Below are 21,404 nucleotides of genomic sequence, written 5' to 3' on the forward strand. Positions count from 1 at the left end.
GTGTGTCACTTAAGGACCATAAGCTCTCTCCTAAGCCTCTCCTGTTTTGCCTTGGGGGAGATCTGGTATACTAGGGCATGCTTTCCAGCTTTCCAGACCTGGATTGGAATGCCAGCAATTACCACGAACCAGTTGTGTGACTCTGGGCAAATCCCTTTCTTTAACTCTGTGAGCTTTGCATTCCTCATCTGTAAAACAGAGATTAGAAATTCTGTCTCCCGTATAGAATCGCCATGAGCATTAAAGAAAGGAGCCCCTGGCACACTCCTAGTCCCATTAAGAACCAGCCAGGCTCCACCGTGACCTCCCATAGCCAACATTAGCAGCATCTCCAGTATTTGTGGGCACTGCATACCCTTCCAGAGTTTCCTGGGGAAGACCACAGGTGCTGTAAGACCTGGAGCATACACACTGATAGGGTGTAGTACAGCTCAGAGACTGGGTCCCCAGGGAGGCCCCTGTCCAGGCTTTGGGAGTAAGCGTGAAGGGGCAGGCATCATTGAGACTGGCTGCTCTGGCATCTCCCAAAAGCTCAGGATTCCACCCTGTCTCCTGCTTCTTCTCTCCATGTCCAAGTGGGACTTAGTGGGAAGGTGGGGAGGCATGGAGGGGGGTGGCTTTTTTCAGTGTCCCAAGGCAGCAGCCAGAGCTCAGTTAGGGGGTCACAGGTGCCCTCCATGTGGGGAGAGCTTTGGACAGCTCTGGATTGCAGCTGGGAGTGACTGCCCTGAGGGACTCCTCCCTTCCTGTCCTCTTCTTCCAGTCTGTGGTCTACTGCCACGGGGGGCGCGTTGGCTTCTTCCAGGGAGACATCCGCCTCCTCTCAGATGACATGAAGGCTCTGCATCCCACCATCTTCCCTGTGGTCCCACGACTACTGAACCGCATGTATGACAAGGTGAGCCCCACAGGGAGTCTCTGGCCAGGCTGAGCGGCCGCGCATCTGCTGGTTTGGACGGAAGCTGGAGCGCCAGACAGGCTTTCTACACCTCCAGCCCCAGGTCCTGAAGTCGCCTCTTCTCTTGTATTCCCTGACTCTCACCCCTCTCCCTGTTTTCTTCATATTCTTTAAAACCCTGGTTGGGAGATTTTTGCGGGGAGCTTCTTTTGCAACAATGTGCCTGGGCCTTGGTAGTGTTAACCTTTAGCTGGATGTCACACATTCAGTGACCTCCTGCAGGGACAAAAATAGAATGTGGTTTCTCTGCTGGCCAGTCTGGGCCTTATTGCTGGGGCTGCAGCCTTTACAGCTTTTTCCAACTTCTGTTCCTCAGATTTTCAGCCAGGCCGACACACCATTAAAGCGCTGGCTCCTGGAATTTGCAGCAAGGCGTAAACAGGCTGAGGTCCGGAGTGGAATCATCAGGAATGATAGTATCTGGGATGAACTCTTCTTTCATAAGATTCAGGTAAGAAAATGAACAAGTGATGATAGAGTGGCACCCAAGTGTCCAATGGGTGACCTTACAGAAGAATTAGAAAAGTTCATCCTAGTGGTGTGTGATCTTATAAAATCGTAATTTATTTGCTAATGAAATAAAAGCTTAAGCTGCCATTGAAATTTTAAAGGACTCATTCTTATTCCTTGGAGCTGTGTTATATTTGCCAAAGGCAACCAGCAAGAAGGACTCCTGGAAAGTAGTTCCTTGACCTCCGTAGGCAGCAGGGCAACTTTGCCCTTGGGTAGTCAGGTTCACCAAGGAGCTGCTGGGGCCTGAAGAGTCTCTTGCACCTCCCTGTAGCCTTGGCCACGGTGGCTCTCCGGGTAGTGCAAGGTTCTAGCCAGATGACCAAGAATCTTCCTTTTACTCCCTATTCCCATCTCTTCAGCCTCTCCCAAAGCAAGCTGTTTATGAATTACTCATTCCTGTATCCTCACTGAAGTTTTAAAGCTCTGCATTACTCAAAGAATTTGTAGTTAATTTGTAGCATTGCTCATTTTTTTCTTACTACCCTATTTTTAGCTATGAAAATGAATATTTAAAATCTCTTGGCTCAACTTACAGAAACAAAGTGTTTAAAAAATTCTTTGTCCTCTTCAGGGCATAATAAATAGCTCATGGCATTGATTTAGAAATGAAAAAAGGCCATACAAATAAGGTGGAAGTGGGAAGAAATTGTCCTAAGTAATTGTTTTGGATGCTTGTAAATGATTGGAGAGTGAGAGAACAGCTGTGTATTTTAAGAAAGGGAGAACTAAAATTATAGAATGCCACACAGATTAATGGCCCTTATCTCAATACATAAAAGAGTTGGCCATATCGTGGGTTGGATTGCAAAGCCGACTGGGTTGATTCCTTTGGAAGGAGAAGGGGCTTCCTCAGCTCCTGTGTTGTACAGCCTCAGACTGACTCTCTGATCCCAGCCCCAGGGTGCAGGTGTGATACCGCTGTTGAAGGCTGATGTTAGGTGAGGCCCCGGTGAGCTGCGTGCCACTTGCAGCAGCACAGACTCTGGCAGGTTCTTGTCTCCTCCCACAGGCCAGCCTTGGTGGGTGCGTGCGGATGATCGTTACTGGAGCAGCCCCTGCGTCACCAACAGTCCTGGGATTCCTACGGGCGGCTCTGGGGTGCCAGGTATTGCCTTTGTGTGGCCTTCCCTGGAGGCCGTGGGGTGTGTGTTAGGGCAGGAAACCCATTATACCATCTATTGTATAGAAAAATATCCTGGGGGCAAGATTTTTGTGGGATAAAAGCTCCCTCCTCTGAAGATGTAAGAAGCCCAGGGTCCCTGAAAGCCAAGATAGCCTGTGACCTTGTGGAAAGCCCAGGAGTGGATCTACTCTGGGAGAGAACTGTGTATGGACCATCGATGTGCTGGAGGATCTGTCCCACACCTGCAGCGGCCTCTCTGCATTCTCCAGCCCTCAGACTCTCTCCCAGCCCAGAAAAGGAGCACGAGAGAGGGGGATGAAAGTTCATGTGTGTGTTTTTATTTGATCCAATAGTTTTTGTCATTGCTGAAAAAATTCATTCCTTTATTTATCCATTCAATGAATGTTTATTAGGTTCCTACTTATGCAGACTGTAGTAACATAGTTGTGACTGGTGGGTTTTAAGTAAAGTAGGCACATCTGTTTCATAAATGTGCATGCTTAAAGTTTTATGCTTTAGAAGCCATGGGCTTCTTGGGAACTCCCTGGTGGTCCAGTGGTTCAGACTCGGAGCTTTCACTGCCCTGGGCCTGGGTTCCCTGGTTGGGGAACAAAGATCCCGCAAGCAGCCCCCCCCCCCCCCCCCAAAAAAAAAAGAAGCAGCCACCAGCTTCTTACACTGACCTCCTGTTTTACACCAGCAGGAGCTGACCACTCCTAAAGGCAGCTCTCACACATGGTCTATTCATGTGAGCACGGGGGGCTCTGAAGTGGAATATCTTACAGAGACAAAATAAAACCTTTAGTGTATTTTAAAATGTTTGTCTTTAATACATATTATTCAAATTAAAAATAGAGTCAGTGGTTGAAAATAGGTTAGAAGTCTTTACCTCAAACCATATAACCATATCTAAGTGTCTGGTAAAAATAGCTTTTCTTCCAAGCAAAGTAGCCATACCTGTTGTCTGTGTTCAGTTTCTTCCTGGAGTTGCCTACTTCCAGAGCACCTCCTCTCCCACTGTCCCCAGCATGGAGCAGCCAGGTGCTCAGCGGGAAGGTAGCTGGCTGAGAAGGGCAGCCAGTTATCTGCAGGAGGGTGTGCACCTGCAGTGTGGTTTCTGTGTTTTGCTTGAAGGTTTATGAAGGTTATGGCCAAACTGAGTGCACAGCTGGATGTACCTTCACCACACCCGGAGACTGGACCTCAGGTAGGATCAGCAGGAGATGTGGGAATAAGTTAGAGCAGCAGGCTCTAAAACTTCCTCATGGAAAGTATATTTATAGGGGCACTTAGGAAATGGCAGAAGACACAGAAGAAAAACAATGATGGTGGTTCTGTCTGTGTTGTGGCCTTATGGATCTGTGTTTGTTGTTGTTGTTGTTGTTGTTACATATTTTTGTATTTCCTACTATTTTTTGTATTCTCCTATTTCTTTTATAGATAAATAGAAGTCATGTTAAAAAAAAAGTAACAGGTCACAAAATACATCTCCCGATAGAAAAATGCCTATGATATCATATTGGATTTTATAGTTTCTAAATATCACAGTCTTGCTTACAGTCATTTTAGAATGAAGGAAGCAGGCTGTGAATTGGATACGATTTAGGAAGGAGAGGCAAGTTTATAGCAGCCAGTGTGCTGTTTCTTGAAGGGCCATTTCAGAGGCTCTTTGGAACTATGGTCTCCTGTGATAGCAACATCTAAAAGGCAACGGCAGCTTCAGAAAGGAGCAACTACTGTCCACACCCTCATTCGGAAGAGACTTATCTTTCAGGGCAAAGAGGAAGCAGTGGGTAGCCACGTATTTGCCAAATTTAGACCAAATACAAGAATCTGAAAAACATTCAGCAAAAGAATCCTTCAGGATACCAACTTCCTCTGTGAGCCTGGGACCACCCGTCATGCTTCAGTTTGCTCAACTACAAACTTGGGATGATGTGCATAGAAAAGAAATATGCTTAGTAATGCCATACTATTTTCAGAGCACCTTGAGGTAGTCAGCAGGAACATGATAGGTGGATTCTAAACTGAAATCACATTTGGTGATGTCAGATACAGAAGCTTTTTTTTTCTTTTTTCCTGAGCTTTTTCATAAACTTTGTTTTATATTTAAAAAAAATCCGTAAGTCTGTGTGTGTTAAACATGAGGTCCTGCCTCTGTGGCTGTGTTTGAAAAAATAAAGTTTTATTAGAATTAAAAACAAAAACAAAAACAAAAAACTCTAGCTGAATAAAGCCTGTCTTGTATGTGAAGTTTTTGATCTCCCTACCAGTGGCAAATTTACTACAAGGACTGTTTTCTGAGATCCTGGCTGACTAACTTTTTTCTTATTACTGCCATCATATTTACTGATTACTTACATGTATACCCTTCCTTTTGGACACCTTCTCCCCTCTCATGATGTCCTCTACATTTTCCTATGTGAGGCTTTTAAGGTTTTACCTTTTTAATGCATCCTTACCATAAAAACTTGCAAAGGTTATTGAGTATGAAAGGATAGCTATCTTTGTACAATATTGTAACAGATTTGGCAGTCTCTCATTTAAAAGCGAAACAAAAGTGTTACAGCCTCCTTTTTGTTTACATGGCTCACTTTATTTCAGGACCTTGGCCAGCACCTGCTTAAAAATGCTCTGCCTTGCCAGTGACTTGTGTAACAACCACAAGTACTAGAAAATGACTTCGATGTAGCTCGGTGGTTGGAGTTTATAAGACCAAGAAAATCTGATGTCTTATTTTTGGGGGGGGGGGAGGGAGTAGCAAGTTGCCTCATCCTTGTTTTCCATTCCTTTGTGTGGATCAGAAGCATCAGTGTCACCTGGGTGCCCGTAAGAAATGTAGACTCTCAGGCCTCATTCCAGACCTACTGAATCGGAATCTACATTTTCACAAGAATTCTAGATGATTATTATGCACGTTAATCAACAGTCTGCTGGCTGGAAGAAAAGCACTAATGACTATATTTTATGATCTCCAAACCAAAACATATGATCTGATGATGGGGAAAGTGTTTTAATACAAAAAAGCCTGATTGTGTCGTTGGTGTGGGTATGAGCCTCTCCACAGGCCCTGTGCAGGTTGACGCTGGGCCATGTGAGCCTGTCCAGCTGTTTAAGAATCAGATTTAAAAGAAAGGCCTAGCAGAGGTTGGTCTCTCTGTCTCCAGAACTTTGTTTTATCATCAGTGCTTGCTTGTGACAAACGCCCATTTAAAAGTGTATTGCTTTCCACCCACAATTCCCCACTTTGACCACTTGAGGGGTTTTACATGGCTGGAGCATCTTCAGTGCTGAAATTGATCTGAAGACTGACAAATGCCACATTGTTTTGGTGTTCTAGGACACGTAGGAGCACCTCTGCCCTGCAATCATATCAAGCTTGTTGATGTTGAGGAACTGAACTATTGGACCAGTAAAGGAGAAGGAGAGGTAAACTTGAGCGTTTAGCCATATACATGTAGTGAGTAAAAGAAGAAAAAAAAAATGGAAATGGAATTGTTTTCCTTTCACCCTATGTGTACAGTCACTTTAGATTACTAATTAATTTGACTCAACTGAATTGAGCATTTCCTCTCCTGTTTATGAAGTAACCAGCCCTCAAGGCTGGGACTGGACTGGTTCAGAACAAGATTTGGGATTCCCAAACTTTTTTAAAAATACTTTTTTTTTTTTTCTTAGCTGGCATGGCTTGTTGCTGTGTACCTCTCCAAGCAGAAACATGACCATTTGCAAATAGGCCAGATGGGGTGGATAGAACTGGAATGAACTGTGCTTGTTCATTCCATGGGAGTAGATGGGAAAGCTGAGTGCCTGGTCAAGAAGCAGGGGGCTCAAGCATCTCTGGTAGAATCAGCCAGCCTTCAGTATCAGATGAGACCCCATCCAGTGTCACAAAGCAGCACATACCGAAGGCCACAGGGTTCCTGAGGAGGAAGGGACGGCAGAGGGAGGTCTGGGGTGGGCAGGGCAAAAAGGTAGATGGAAAGGACACTGCTTGAGAGAAAGCAAGAGACAGTTGAGAACACTGGTGGCTGTTCCTGTGCTCAGTTTCCATCACTGTAATTTCCACAGTGCATTTCCTGAAGGATAGTGTACATTTTTCTACACATGCCTCATGACAGCCTCATATCAGAATTGCTTACACTGTGGGCTGCGAGAAACTGCATGTTTGTCCCTACAGATATGTGTGAGAGGACCCAATGTGTTCAAAGGTTACTTGAAAGATCCAGAGAGGACAAAGGAGGCTCTGGACAATGACGGCTGGCTTCACACTGGAGACATTGGGAAATGGCTGCCGGTGTGTATGTTTGGAACCATGGACCACCACACATTTCGGTGGTGGGAGTGTGTATAATCTGATCCCCTTCTGAGGCAGAAGTCTTTATATCCACCCCAACAACTAGTCATTCCAGAACATCTCTGGGAATTGGGAAGGTCTTCCTTACCTCACCCCCAAAACTTCTGCTCCATCCTTCTGATGAAGGTGACAGGGATTTTTTGGGAGCGTAGAACTGGAGTTTGAGACCCACTGCCTACCCTTAAGTGGTTTCCAGGAAGAGATCCAGCAGTGCTCTGGAATCTGATGGGTGAAGTACAAGGAGCAGGAGGGTTCATAGCTCTGGAAGATCTGAGAAAGGCAGGGCCTGGGAGCCCATGGACACTGGCCCCCAGCTGAAAGGTGGCACTGAGCAGTGTGAAAAGCTTGGAGCTGGGCAGGAGGATGCTAAGGTTCCTTTGTCTCTGCTAGCAGCTGCTCTCATGACCTTAAGCAAAGCTTCATCCCTCTCTGGGGCTCCATGTTGACTCACTTGTAGAATAAGAAAGTAAGGCTACGTGACATTCTTTAGCTGTGGCCCCCAACTTTTAGCCAAAACCAGTTATGGTGCCTCATCCTGTCATTTGTAAAATGGGGGTAATAACACTGCTTACCTCTGTGGTCGTTGTTGTAAGGAACAGATGAGATTATACTTGTAAAGCCCTTAGCACAATACCTGGCACATAGGAGATGCTTAGATGAAAGCTATGACCAGAAAAAGACTCTGTCGCTGAAACCAAGAGCCCCTCACCTGCTGCAGCCCACCCCAGAAAACCTTTCCTGTGTCTCTGGGAAATTGCTAGGATTTGGGGTGGAGTTCTGAGATGTTGAATTTATCAGACAGTTGAATGATGTTAAGCCCTCCAGGGGCCCTCTGGGCTGGTGAGCTGATTTGCCCCTGCTTGGAACTGTGTGCTTTGCTTTGAGAAACCCTCATTCCTGCAGCAGACATGGATGTATCCCTGGGCCAGGGACTATGCTGAGGGGAAAGACACATGTTTAGACAGTTCCCAACCCAGTGTGATGGGCATGAGATGAGGGCCATGCGTACCTGGGGAAGAAGGACAGGCACCTACTAGCTCTGAGTCTCAGGATGTAAGTCCTGTTCCAAGAGGAGAGGGGAGAGTGGGAAAGGCAGTCAGGGCAGGAGTAATATCATATGCTAAGTAGAGAGACTCTAGAGATGTGAGGCAAGCAGTTCTAACTGAGGGCCCACAGGTGTGGAGGAGGGAGTCTGGAGGAGCAGCAGGGCCTGCCTACTGGCAGAGGGTAGATTGTCCCATCAGCTAACGAAGCCTAGGCTCCAGCCATCACTTGCATAGGCACCTTTCAAGGCTCTGCACTTCATTTTATATTATTTTTCTTAAAGGAGGGATCTCAAAATTGGAAAAAACTTGAAGTCCCACAAAACTCTGGATCTGGCACTGATGGCCTGTAACTTGGATGAAAGCACCCACCTTGCAGGGTGTTGTGAGAAGCAAGTATATCGATTCACGTGAAGCACCTAGCTCTGTGCTTGAACTCAGAGCCCAAGGCAGTAGGCAGGCAGTCTGTGGGAGTCAATTTTTTAAATTATTATTATTTTGAAATAGTATTAGATAGATGAAGGAAAAGGTCTAAGTTTCTGATCCAGAAAAACCTGATTTAAGTCCTGGCTGTCCCAGCTGCGTGGCTTTGGAGGAGTTAACTAACCTCTCTCTAATCCTCACCTTCACCATTTGTGAAAAGGAGGTGATGACACCCAGCTCACGGGGTGCCACGAGTACCAAAGAAGCCAGTGTAGGGAAAGTGCCTGATGTCCAGCCTGGATTTTGAGCAAAACAAGGCCTGCTTGTTTTTCTCTTCTGGCAAAATTCTCTGGCTCTGATGATTGAACAGATAGAGCAGGACCAGTGTGTGTGCACACGTTCGGTAAAGCAGTGGTTTTGATGGCAGGAGGAAGTAGCTGTGAGAAGGATTTATGAGTGAGGACTGAGGAGCCTGATTGCTGGAAGTCTCAGGAGAGGCCAATGGTGAGGCCATCTCCGGGTCTGGGCTTTGGGGAATGGGACAGGCTTGAGGAGGAGAAGGAGGATGAGCTTCCTTTAGGGCATGTTGCATCGCGCCAGGCACACAGCCTGGTTTTTGTAGCATTCTGAGGATAGTGAGGTTCTGGGTCTGGAACTCAGTGAAGAGCTCTGGCTGAGGACATAAATGCTGGTCACCTCAAGGAGCAATGTCAGTGAAGGTGAGGACATTGCAACATTTAAGGGTTGAGCCAAAGGAGAGAGAAGCACCTATTCACCTTGGAAATTCAAAAAGATTGAAGGGAGTCAGAGAGGTGAATGGGGATCCTGGGGTCAGGGGCACAAGCACTCACTGCCCAAGAGATGGCCTGCCTGCTGCAGAGGTCCTGGAGGGAGAGGGCTCCTAATGCCACCTGGGGGCCTCTGCCAGAGCTGTGCTGTGTGCTGAAGGATGGAGAGGCTGCTCTTTGGGAGTGGTGGCCTAAGCGTGGCTCAAGGGGGTGAATCTGAAGATGCTGCTGAGAAAAGGGACAGCTGGAGTGAGGGTCTGGGTGAGGGGAGCCCTGATGGGAAGGTGGGTGGCCTTCTGAGGAAGAGAGCACCTGTTGCTGGGCACCAGGGTGGCAGGAGTAGGAGGGGGAGTAGGGCACATGGTGAGGGGAAAGGGCAGAGGGCACCAGGGCCCAGCAGAGCTTGGGAGCCATACACCCTTGTGCACGGTGTCCCTTTCCAGCCATGTAGTGGCTCCATGAGAGCAGAGATGTCAGGTGCACAAGCAGATCCAGTGGGGCTTGCAGGGTGGGACAGGGCAGGGGTGAGGAGCTATGGCACTAATGAGTGAGGCTCAGACTTGGGAATGCCATCTTCTTATGAAGCTGCTTGTCCAATTCCACAGGCTGGAACTCTTAAAATTATTGATCGGAAGAAGCACATATTTAAACTTGCTCAGGGAGAATATATCGCGCCTGAGATGATTGAGAACATCTACATCCGGAGCGAACCTGTTGCACAAGTCTATGTCCATGGGGACAGCTTAAAGGTGAGTCCCCTAGGCCTCAGCCCTCCCACACTTGCTGGTCCTGATGAGAACTTTGGGAATGATTTCCTAAGTATCTGGTATTTGATAAAGTGATGAACATTAATTTCCAATCAAACACTGGTATTCTCTGGCATATAAGATCATAAGAGAAAATGCCTTTCAAAGGGAGAAATCTTAATTGCTTATAGTTTGGTAAATTGCAATTAGGTAAATAAGTTGTTTAAAGTAGTAGTGATGAATACTCCCATTACTTTTAACAATGCTCCACCTACTTCCAAGAGGAATTTTGAGGTAATACGCTAAAGCAAGATTTAGGGTTTCTGCTGTTTTGGTTTTGAAATAAGCAAGTGAATTTTACATATAAATAGGTGCAGTATTGCAAATAATGGTGCTGATGATATAGTTTATTAAGCTAATATGCTAATATAGTTTAGGATTAAATTATTTGGAGAGAATTTATATTTATTCTGCTTCCTGATATCATTTAGATTTGAAGTCAGAAAGATCACTGAATATATTCTGTGCTATCATTGGATTTATGTAATTACAGACTATTAAATTATTATTTTTTAAATGCTTTAAAAATTAAAATGGTGTTCTTAATGAATGAGAGCCATATTAATGAATCAATTTCAAAACTGTCTGGAAATCCTTAGAAATATATGTGTTTTGGATCATAGAGTTGGTTGACTAGTATCCCAAAGATGTACTTATTTAAGATTGGCATGAGAATCAAAGGTACATGCAGGACTAACCTTATTGATTCTTAATCTGCTTAAGCTTATTTTTTATTAATTTTTATGAAGTTAGGGAAATATTTGAGAAATATTCAAGAATATTTCTGTCAAGAATGTGTGATATGTTGGTGGAAATGTTTCATAACATAAGCATACACATATTTTTAGAAAAGAGTGGAATCTGAAAATACCAATAGATTAGTTTTAATGCTGGACCCCAAACAACTACTTTAAAACTTTTGTGATAACTGTGTTTTCCTCTGGTGGGATCGCAGGCCTTTTTGGTGGGCATTGTCGTGCCCGACCCAGAAGTCATGCCCTCTTGGGCCCAGAAGAGAGGAATTGAAGGGACGTATGCCGAGCTCTGCACAAATAAGGTCTGTACCTTGGGGCTGTTCCCTAAAAGACAGCTGGACCTTCTGTGATACTGCATAATGAGAGGACAGAAAAACAGTAGCCCAAGTGAAATTTGAACCTATAGGGAAATTTCTAACTTTATTTTATAAATGGTAGGAATCCTAAACCAGAGATTCGTCTTTTGTTGTTGTAGAAGGAACTCGTATTTCTTCTTAGAACGCTTGATAAACTATTGAATTTTACAGCCAGGAGACATCACAGAAAGCTTGTCCAGCCCTGTGCGTTTGCAGCTTGCAGGAGAGTCCAGAGAGGGAGGCGGCTTGCCCAAGGCCACACAGCTGGTTTACAGCAGTGTCAGATGTGAGCATAGGCCTTCTGACTCACTGGCCCTGCTCTCTCCTAATGTGAGGTAGATTTTGTATCTGCTGGGCTGAGAGAGACAGTCATGGAGTTGAAAAAGGAGCACAGTTCTCCCTGCTTGGAGCATTAGCCACTCACACCTTCCGGCAACCTCCTGCCACAAGTATGGTCCTGTGGAAGAGGATCTCTGTGCCCTGACTCAGCGCTGGCCCCTCAGTCACATGATCTGTTTCTTAGCAGCATCCATGAACCCTAGAGCTCCCACCAGGCCCTGGGCTCTTCTGGGGACGATAGGGCCCCTGGGACTCACCAGGCTGACCAGAGGATCACTTTAAAGAAAAAATTGAGTGGTCCCTTAGCCTGTTCTTGGATGCTCCTTAGTCCATGCCGGCACTTACTTGCCAGATGAAGGGTAGTGATTGGCTTGCTACCAAGGAGTGTCAGCCCAGTTGGGGATATGAAGGATGGGGGGGGAGTGTTGGTATGATTGCCAGTTGTACTTTGCTCAAAACTCATTGATTCTTCTATCTCCATTTTGAAATGTGTTTTTGCCTTGTAATTTTACCTATGTGATTCAATTCAGGAGCTGAAGAAAGCCATTTTGGAAGATATGGTGAGGTTAGGAAAAGAAAGTGGACTCCATTCTTTTGAACAGGTAACTGTTACTTTCTCCATACTTGTCCCTGCCCTTTATGCAGGGATGAAAATTAAAGTAGCTAATGGTGACCCTGACCTAGATTCCCTGTCCTCCATGCTGTGGCCTGAAGGCAGGCTGTGTACCAGTGGACCCTGAAGGCCTGATCCAAGCTGACTTTGCAACAGCCTGCATCCTAACTAAAATAGGTCGTAGGCTGAGTGAAACTGCACTCATTGTCCTCATAATCACAAATGTTCATAAAGATGAAATATTACCCTAGCCGTAATCGGTAGAGCATGTCCATGTGGTGTGTCTCTAAGCTGCATGCAATACTCAAGACCAGAGAGTCCTGTCTTATTTTTATTTTTATGGGGACTATCTTCTTGGCTGCAGCAGGCAAACTTACTTGCTGAGACATCGGAAAGATTGCACTCCTGGGGCCAGTGATTTGTCAGCCCAGCATGCCCTCTACAAAGAGGAGGAAACAAAAAGTGTGTTGGGAGTGGACACAGCAGACCTCTAAGACTTTTTGTCTTTGCAAGGTTGGGGTTCTTTTTTGTAACTGAGTTCATAAGCATACTTTGTCCTACTTACACATACCATTTATAATCCTCTTTAGTCACCAATTCAAAAAGAAAAATTACTCAAATAGAAAAATATTAATTACTGATTTTTAAAAATTTTCTAGTATGTATTTAATATAATTGTTTTTCTTAAAATGTTTCTCCAACAGTGTCCCCAAATATAGTATTAAGGCTCTGAAAGGTTTATGAGAATTTTAAATTTTATATGTTCATTTTGATGTCAACCTAAAAACATTTTGAATATAAACTCTTGAATATAAACTCTTTTGAATATAAACTCTTACAGCAGTTATTTGACAATTAGAAAACATTTCCACAGATTAAGATTTTAATTTCTTAAGTTTCAAACTGAGGAAAACTAAACATAGTTTCAGGGTTTGAGAGAATTGTTTTTCTTTTGAAATAGATCTTTATGTTAATCTAGCTTGACAAACACAGCTTTACCCTCATCTGTCAGCATGTTTTAGGGCAAATAAGGCCTGAATGAATAAATCCTTATTTTAAAAAGTTATAAAATCTGAGGCATTCAGGCAAGTCATATTTTCCTTTCTGGATGCAAGGTCAGTTCTGCATGATAATTATTTCAATTTCTAAATTTGCTAGAACTGACTTCATTGCTCTTCCATTAAAGGGAGCTGTGTGACTGTGGATATGATCCCGTGGAGCAGGAGCCACAAATGAGTGGTTGGAGACCTGGTTGATCTGGGCTCCCTATTATCTGAATGGCTGGCTGTAAGGGTGCTGGGGATGTACGGGGGATCCTGTGGATACCCTGCTATTCCCAAGGCTTGCACGCCCCCTGCTGGATGTGGGCTGCATGACCTGCCTCAGGGCATGTAGGGAATTGTAGCAGATTCCTCCTCCTGGAAAAGACTCTTAAGATTATGTTTAAAAGAAACCTTTGGTTAAGTTTCCAGTGTTAACCATTGCTCAAGTTAGAGCTTTTAGTGAGAGTAGACGTATTCTTGACTTTTCATATGCCTTAAGCAGAGTTTCTGCTCTAATAACCTGCCCTTGCCATGGTAACCTCAAATACAGAGAAGTCATGTGGCATCCCAAAGGCCTGAGTTTTATTGCCAAGGCTGTTACCTCTTCATTTTCTCTGTTCTCATCCTCCTCTTTGTTGGTCTGTGACATCCTCCCCACCACAGCCAGTATGTGCCCTCAGCTGACCACTGGCAAGTGAAAACTAGGCCTCATGCCTGAGAAGGGTGTGCTCCTATTTGTGTTCCAAAGCTCAACATAAATTATTTGAGTTAACCCATAATCTATTGTCAGCTAGTCCTTTTCCCTCATCCTCAAAAAGGGATGATCAATTAAGGCTTAATGCTAATTTTTTAAGCCCTCCCCTCCCCCCTCCCCTTAACCCCCACCCCCAGTAGATATCCAAGCCCAAGGCTTAAATCATTCAACAGAAGCTTTAGGAGTTCAGACTTACTGGGCAGGGTTGATCTGAATTAAACTTTGAATTAGATGAAAAATTAATATAATTTAATTCCAGAAACAGACAATTCCTAAAACTAGGCCAACCATTATTAATTTATGGAGATCTTTGGAAGATATTTTTTAATGAGTAGATAAGAAGCATTTAAAATAACTGTTATCAATAATTAAAATATGTAGGTACTTGCAGAGTGCTTGAGCATACTTAACCATGATTTAACCATTTTCCTGACATTTATATGCCTTATTAGTTTGCATAGGCATATAAATACAAAGTGAACTTTGAAACGTGATAGATTTTTCAAATTCTGACTGCAAAGCCCTTGCTAAATATATTTTACTGTATTTCCTGTCATTGAAATGAACTTACATAATCAATTTGCCTTTAAATCAGAAATGAATTGAGCATTTCCCTAATTAAACATTTTAAAATTTCTCCTGTCCTAAATTATTCACTCTGTGTTTATTATCTACAAGCAATATTGTGTGTTAAAGTCCTTCACTGAGTAATACCACTGAAAGATTGTAAATACTCTGTTTTTTTCAGAATTATGAAAACTTCTATGCTTTAATGAGTTGGCATAAATTGACACTTTTGAGGCATTATATTCCAATATAAGATTTAAATATTACAGTATCATTAAATTTTTTTTAAAAAGTCTATAAAATCACTTTTCAGTGACAAGAGTGTAGTTACAGAAAGGGAGCTAACATTGAGCATTTCCTTCCTTCTTTCCTCAACAAAAACTTTGTTTGTTGCTGACTGGAAAATAAGTTTTATGTTGTGTTAGGCATAAAGGGAGACTAAAGACTCTGATTCCTTTTTTTCCCCCACAATCAACAGTTTGGTTTTATTAGAAAGTATGTAATTATTTTAAAAAAATGAAAATTGGTTTTACCATTGGTTTACTTCTGAAAAAAACTGTAGGTTTGGGGCCCACATTTATGGTCACTGTTAGTTAAGGAACTGTTTTGACTCATTTTTTCCCACTTACTGATTAGACTTTTGGTCACTGGAGCAATTTATATAGGTATTTTCATGGAAGAATTTAAATAGACCCAGGGCTATAGGTCACACTGGGGCAGGAACTGACAGCAGTGCCACTCTGATCCACGCACTAAGCGGCTGAAAGGTGAGCTAAGTGCCATATTGGTAGAGTTCGTGCAAGGCTGTATTTAATTGTGTTCCCTTTCCTCAGGCAGAGACTATGTTGTAGAGAGCCACACTGCACTGCAGATGCCCCAGTCAGCACTTTAGTCTTGCTACAAGTAGCTGGTTTGACAGATACTCAAAATCTACCAGCTGATGCAGTTCTTTCTTCCTAAGATCATAATGTTTTGTTTTACATTCTACTTACCATCTAGATAGCGTATGTAGCCTCCCTGTGAGAGTCATCTTCCCTGTACTGTATTGTTTGAAGCTTCTACTTGTCACTGCTGGATTTTCAAAGGTGTTCACCCAAGTCCCTGAACTGAGCATAGACTCTTGTCTCAATTACATGTATTCTCCATATGCTGTTAGGAATGCAAATGAACTGAAACCCAGGCTGCAAGGACACTGTAGAAATTATATTTTGGCATTGGCATCTCCTTTTAAAATTATATTATTAATTTCATTTACAGAAGAAAGTGGATAGATTGTTTACACTTGCCAAAAGTTTTTATGTGTTTCTGTCAGAGAGGAATTTTATTTATTTATTGTTTACTATTTCAGAAAAGGACATCAAAAGCAAACAGCACTGGTTGTGTTTGCATCTGATACAGCACATCTGTGTAGCCTGTGTTTGTAGTTGTTATATTCACCATGATTTTTTTTAATTAATTAATTTTTAAAATTATCTATTATATACATATTAGTTTATATATATCAGTCCTAATCTCCCAATTCATCCCCCCCAACCCCCCAGCTTTCCCCCCTTGGCAGAAAGGACCTGTTAAAAAAAAAAAGTTAAGGATATTAGCACTGTCAGTTTTTCATTTCATGATGGTAAACATGAGTTACTAAGTTAAATCACTGTATCTAGGATTAAGTTTGATTTGGATTTTGTTCATATTTTTTTCAGGCTAACGAGTTTTGTTATCAAACAGTGATTTCTGAACTTAAGTAGCAGAACTTAGATGACATCTTATGTGCACCTTATAAGCATGTACAAAACATAAGAGCAGTACTGCTCTGGCCGGTTTGGGGCTTGAGCCAGAGCCTATCTTCCACCCCGGCCCCTTTAAACCCAACTCCCTCACTCATCTCTCCCCTACCCTGCCTGCATGTACCACTGCCTCTCCCCCACCTCATCCCACCCGCCTCCATGCACTTTACCTTCACACCCATCTCCATCTCCACACATCCCCCAGCAGTGGCCACTGCAGAACCCCCAGTTCTCAGTGCACTATGGTCTGAAAACGTCTCTCTTGGGACGTGTTTTCAGTGAATTTTGGATCCCCTAGGATGATTTATGTTTGATTAAAACAAATTAGGAAAAAAGTATATTTCAGAGAGTACAAAAACTGGCAGCCCTATATCACCAAATCCTTACTTCTTTGAGTATCAAAACCACTGAGAGAATTTTCAAACAAAACACTTTTTACAAAAACCTTAACAAAATTTGAAACATTTGATAATGCCTCTTTTTAGCCAAGAGCCTCAAATTTCCAGCTATTTATAATGCATAGCCAAGTAGAAATCCTTTCAGTATGTTAGGTAAAGTTGAAGCAGCTACCTATAATGCTAGCTTTAGTTTTAGCCTAAAGTCCCATCCTCCCCTTCCCACCACATACATGAATCCCTTAAAAGGCTATTCTTTTTATAGCAAAAGTGAATCCTTCATTTGAAAAATTTCTTAGACAAAGATGAATCTGACTTATTAATGCTGTGCTCATTTGAAAATTATCATATTTTAAAATTACAAGCATGGGTTTAAAAATGCCAGAATTTGTTAGAATTTTTCTTAAAAGCTTTTTAAGAGTTAGTGTAGCTGTTTAGGGGTCTTCTTTGTATATTGAGTCTTTGATCTGAAAAATCGGTGAATGCAATGGAGAATTTTCTGAGCAAAGAATTCTTTGTCATATCAGAATACCCACCTGCTGGGACACTAGACTGTTAGCATCAGAGATTTGGAAAACAATCATTGACATGTTGAATTTTTTGCAACTATTTGCATACACTGATTTTTTTCCAAAATTTTTTTGGTGGTTAAATACACATAAAATTTACCATCATAACCATTTTAAGTGTGCAGTTCAGTGACATTAGTACATTCATAATGTACAACCATCACCATCATCCATCTCTGTTAACTCTTTTCATTTTGTAGAATTAAGCTCTGTACTCCATGAACAATAACTCCCAATTTCCTCCCTACCCCCAGCCTCCGGAAACCACCATTTTACTTTCTGTCTCTATGACTTTGACTACTCTAAGTACTTGCCTTTTCGTGACTGACTTATTTCACTTAGCATAATGCCTTCGGAGTTCATCCATGTTGTAGCATGTGTCAGAATTTCCTTACTTCATAAAGTAAATAATATTCCATTGTATGCCTGTGCCACGTTTTGCCTATGCAATCATCTGTCAGTGGACGTTTGGGTTGCTTCCCTGTTTTAGCTATTGTGAATAATGCTGCTATGAACGTGGAAGTACAAATATCTCTTTGAGATCCTGCTTTCAACTCTTTTGGGTATATATTCCAATTTCTCTATATCCTCACCAGCACTTGTTATTTTCTGTTTTTTGGATAATAGCCATCCTAATGGGTGTGAGGTGGTACATATATTGATCTTGGAAATAACTCATTTCCTGATTGTATCCATTGATTTTAATTAACCATTCTCATATGACAGTAGCATCTGACACAGTGACCTTTCACTCTTATTCTCCTGGCTTCTGTAACTCATACCCCAGTTCCTTTCTACTCCTCAAGACACTCCTTCTCTGTCTCAAGCCCAGGCTGAAGTGGTGTCCTACATACTAATACTAATGTATCCAATGTCCAAAAACCACTTGGATGTCTCAGAAACGTTTCAAACTTGACATGAATACTTGATCTTCCTGCCTCCAGAGAATCTTTCTTCTCCCCCTACAGTTTTTCTCCTCAAGCAGAAACCTGGAGCCACTCGTTAAAACCTCTTTCTTTACCACTTACCCAAACCAATTGTAAGTCCTGTCCATTCTACTCCCAAAATATATTTCCATCTCCACAGTCAACTTTACTTTTATAGCCTAAATCACCATCAATCTTGCCTCTTGGCTGGTCTTCCAGCTTCCACTTTTACCTCTTGTCAATCCACTCTAACAGAGTAATCTTTCCAAAGAGGCATTCTTTTGTGCTGTCACTGATTAAAAATTGTTTAATGAATTATGTCCCAAATCCCTACCTTGGCATATTGATCCTTTGTAATTTGGCCCCAGCCTATCTCCCCAGCCCCATCTCTTTCTTCTTCTTTATTTGTACCACCTGCTTCAGCCTATACTTGCAATACCCCAAATGTGTTTTGGCACATGTTGCCTCTGCCTAGAGCCGTATAACAGCCTCTCCCTTCCCCTTGCTATCTTCCTCTGGCCAAAGCCTACTTATCCTTCAGAGTCCAACTCAAGCATGCCTTTTCAAGGAATCCTGCCCCAGAGACTGGGTTAGGTGCTATGTCAGAAAGGCATTCGGCTCTAAGAGAAAACCCTCAGTGTCTTAAACACATAGGGTGTGTTTTTGTGGTTTTCTCACATAAGAAGTCCAAAGATAGGCAGTCCAAGGCAGGTACAGGTCCTCGAAGACCTAGGCTCTCCCTATCTTTCCACTCTCCATTCTTAGTATTTTGGCTTATCACCTTATGTGGCTGCTACAGCTTTGGACATTGTCCATATTCAAGGAAGGAGAAAAGGAGAGTGGGTAGAAACAGGTATGTCTGAACCTTTTATTAGGAAAGTAAAAACTTTCCCTTCTCACTAGCCAGAGATGGATCTCATGACTACCCCTTGGCCGCAGGGGAGGCTGGGAAATCAGGGAATAGGATTGTCACAGTTTACATAGACCATTTTGGCCCCAAATAAAACCTGGGTTTTATTAGCATGGAAGATAGGGAGTGATACTGGGAAAAGCAACTGACAACTGCTTGTCCCTATAGCAGTAATATCATACCGCAGCATCTCTCATTACATTGTAAGCTCCATGTGGGCAGAGATTGTGTCTTGTTCTTCTTTGTATCTCTGGTGTCTTACACTATACCTGACACATAGTAGTTGCTCAATAAATACCAATTAAGCAAAACAACAAGTGAAAGTATATGTGTATTTAGCACATATATTTTGAGTTAATTTTTAAAAGTCTATATATATAGCAAATTCATTTGCTAGTTAATAATATAGATCTGTTATCTCAACAAAGTAATTGAATGTAGACCCTGTTGTCAGTCAGGATACAACTTCTTGGAGATACTGTCACTCCAGGATTCAGCTCAAACCCAGATCATAAAATTCTCGTTGAACTGACAGTGACCCTTTCAGCAGGAATCCCATGTGGGAGGAGCCTGCCCAGGCCCTCCCAGATTAGTTCATCTATCTCTCTGACCCCCCATTCAGCTTTGCAAAGAGACTTTGTATGAGGAGGCTTGGGATCTGCCTCATGGAAACAGGCAATATGAACACTAAGTCTGAACCCACCATTCCTCCTTCCAATAATGTGTGAAATTTTCTGGTAGAACTTTTTTTTTTTTTTTAAATGTTGACTTGTCATGTCCCGCCTAGACTTTGTGTTCCTCCTGTGAATGGCACCGCTATCCATGCAGCCCTCCAAGCCAGAAACTTGGGAGTCCTCAAGGCTGTCTCCTTCTTTATTACATCCTGCCCATTTATCTCTGAATCGCTCTTAGAGCTGCTTACTTGTCTCTGTCTCTGCCAATGCTCTAAGTGCAGGCCCTTATCTTCTTCTCTCCTATGGATTGGTCAGGTCCTTCTGATTGGTTTCCCTGCTTCTAGTCTTAACATTCTTAAAAGCCATTTTCACATTTCTCTTGGAGAGACCTTTATAAAATGTATATTCAGGCATGTCATTGCCCTGTATAAAAATTATCAGTGCCTTCCTACTGTCTTCCTCTATAAACTGCCCCATCTACTACTTTAGCTTCATCTCTCGCCCTCTTTGCCTCCTACTTTATGTAACTGCAACAGATTTCCTTTTTCATACTCTGCCATTTCTCACTCCCATAGCTTTGTTCATGGGGTTGCCTCTGCCTGGAATGCCCTTCTCCACCCACCTCTCCTCCTTTGCTGGTTAACTCTTACTCGTTCTTTAACACTCACCTGATTTGGGAAGGCTTGCCTGACTGCTCCTCTCTCTCTCCTACCATAACTGAGTTAGGAGCCCTTCATCCTGTGTATACTGACTGTATTGTCTAATAATTGCCCAGCTGAAATGTTATTAAGAAAACTCTTTTAAATAGGCATAGTGTTTTTATATCAATATTTCTATTCCCATACGCCTGTCTACTTTTATCATGTATGCTATGAATGCTGTGTTATATTCCTGGTAAAGATGTATTCTGCATTTGGTTTTTAGGTTAAAGCCATTCACATCCACTCTGATATGTTCTCAGTTCAAAATGGCTTGCTGACACCAACACTAAAGGCTAAGAGACCTGAGCTGAGAGAGTACTTCAAAAAACAAATAGAAGAGCTTTACTCAATCTCCATGTGAAGTTCAAGAAAAGTTCTTCTCAGTATAATGGACAATGTAGCAATATTATAGTTATTTTTGAAAGTAACAGAATGATGCAGCCGAAAATGAAAAGCATGTGACCTTATGACTGAGGCTTTTCCTGTCCCAAGAGGTCTTTAACAATATTTTCTGTCTCATCACCGAGTACACTTTATTTTTATTACAATGATATTGTAGCAAGCTGCTAAAAATATCACAAATGGCATTGTAAAAATCAAGACTTTTTTCAAGAACTGTGTACCACTAAAAGTAATATATTCTCAATGTTCACAGAACTTCTATTAAACATAAAGGAAAAACATAACTGATATATTGTACTTAATTATTTGTGGAATAGTAACCAGGTACGGCAAATATCTAGGCAATGTGGACTACCTCATTCAATAACTGATGGTTAAAATCACAATTAAATCAGACTTTAAAAATTAAAACTAATACAGAATCATGCTGAAACAAAACATGATAACTCACATTCTACATAACTTCAGATTCTTTAAACATAACAAATCCTCATTGGTGTGAAAAAATTTTCTCTCCAATTTTTACTTTTATTTATGAAGAATGCAAATTCAAATATTCTTAAAACAAGTGTTACATTTACATAACCTTTTACAAAGATCTTTCAATA

The 21,404-nt window shown here is 42.3% G+C and overlaps 1 protein-coding gene across 2 annotated transcripts in view; it reads left to right on the top strand.

Annotated features, from left to right (window-relative positions):
- Positions 1-20,974, top strand: part of ACSL6 (acyl-CoA synthetase long chain family member 6) — a 39,680-nt gene extending 18,706 nt beyond the window's left edge. For both annotated transcript variants that reach the window (XM_057748859.1, XM_057748866.1), the window contains exons 11-20: positions 764-898; positions 1,275-1,409; positions 2,481-2,576; positions 3,729-3,801; positions 5,935-6,023; positions 6,775-6,891; positions 9,811-9,954; positions 10,967-11,068; positions 11,992-12,063; positions 20,618-20,974. In XM_057748859.1, coding sequence (XP_057604842.1) covers positions 764-898; positions 1,275-1,409; positions 2,481-2,576; positions 3,729-3,801; positions 5,935-6,023; positions 6,775-6,891; positions 9,811-9,954; positions 10,967-11,068; positions 11,992-12,063; positions 20,618-20,755 — 1,101 coding nt within the window. In that variant the 3' untranslated portion in view covers positions 20,756-20,974. The remainder of the gene's footprint in view (positions 1-763; positions 899-1,274; positions 1,410-2,480; positions 2,577-3,728; positions 3,802-5,934; positions 6,024-6,774; positions 6,892-9,810; positions 9,955-10,966; positions 11,069-11,991; positions 12,064-20,617) is intronic.
- The last annotated feature ends 430 nt before the right edge of the window (positions 20,975-21,404 follow it).

This window comes from Hippopotamus amphibius, chromosome 1 (genome assembly GCF_030028045.1).
Source record: "Hippopotamus amphibius kiboko isolate mHipAmp2 chromosome 1, mHipAmp2.hap2, whole genome shotgun sequence".
In the NCBI taxonomy this organism is placed as follows: Eukaryota; Metazoa; Chordata; class Mammalia; order Artiodactyla; family Hippopotamidae; genus Hippopotamus; species Hippopotamus amphibius.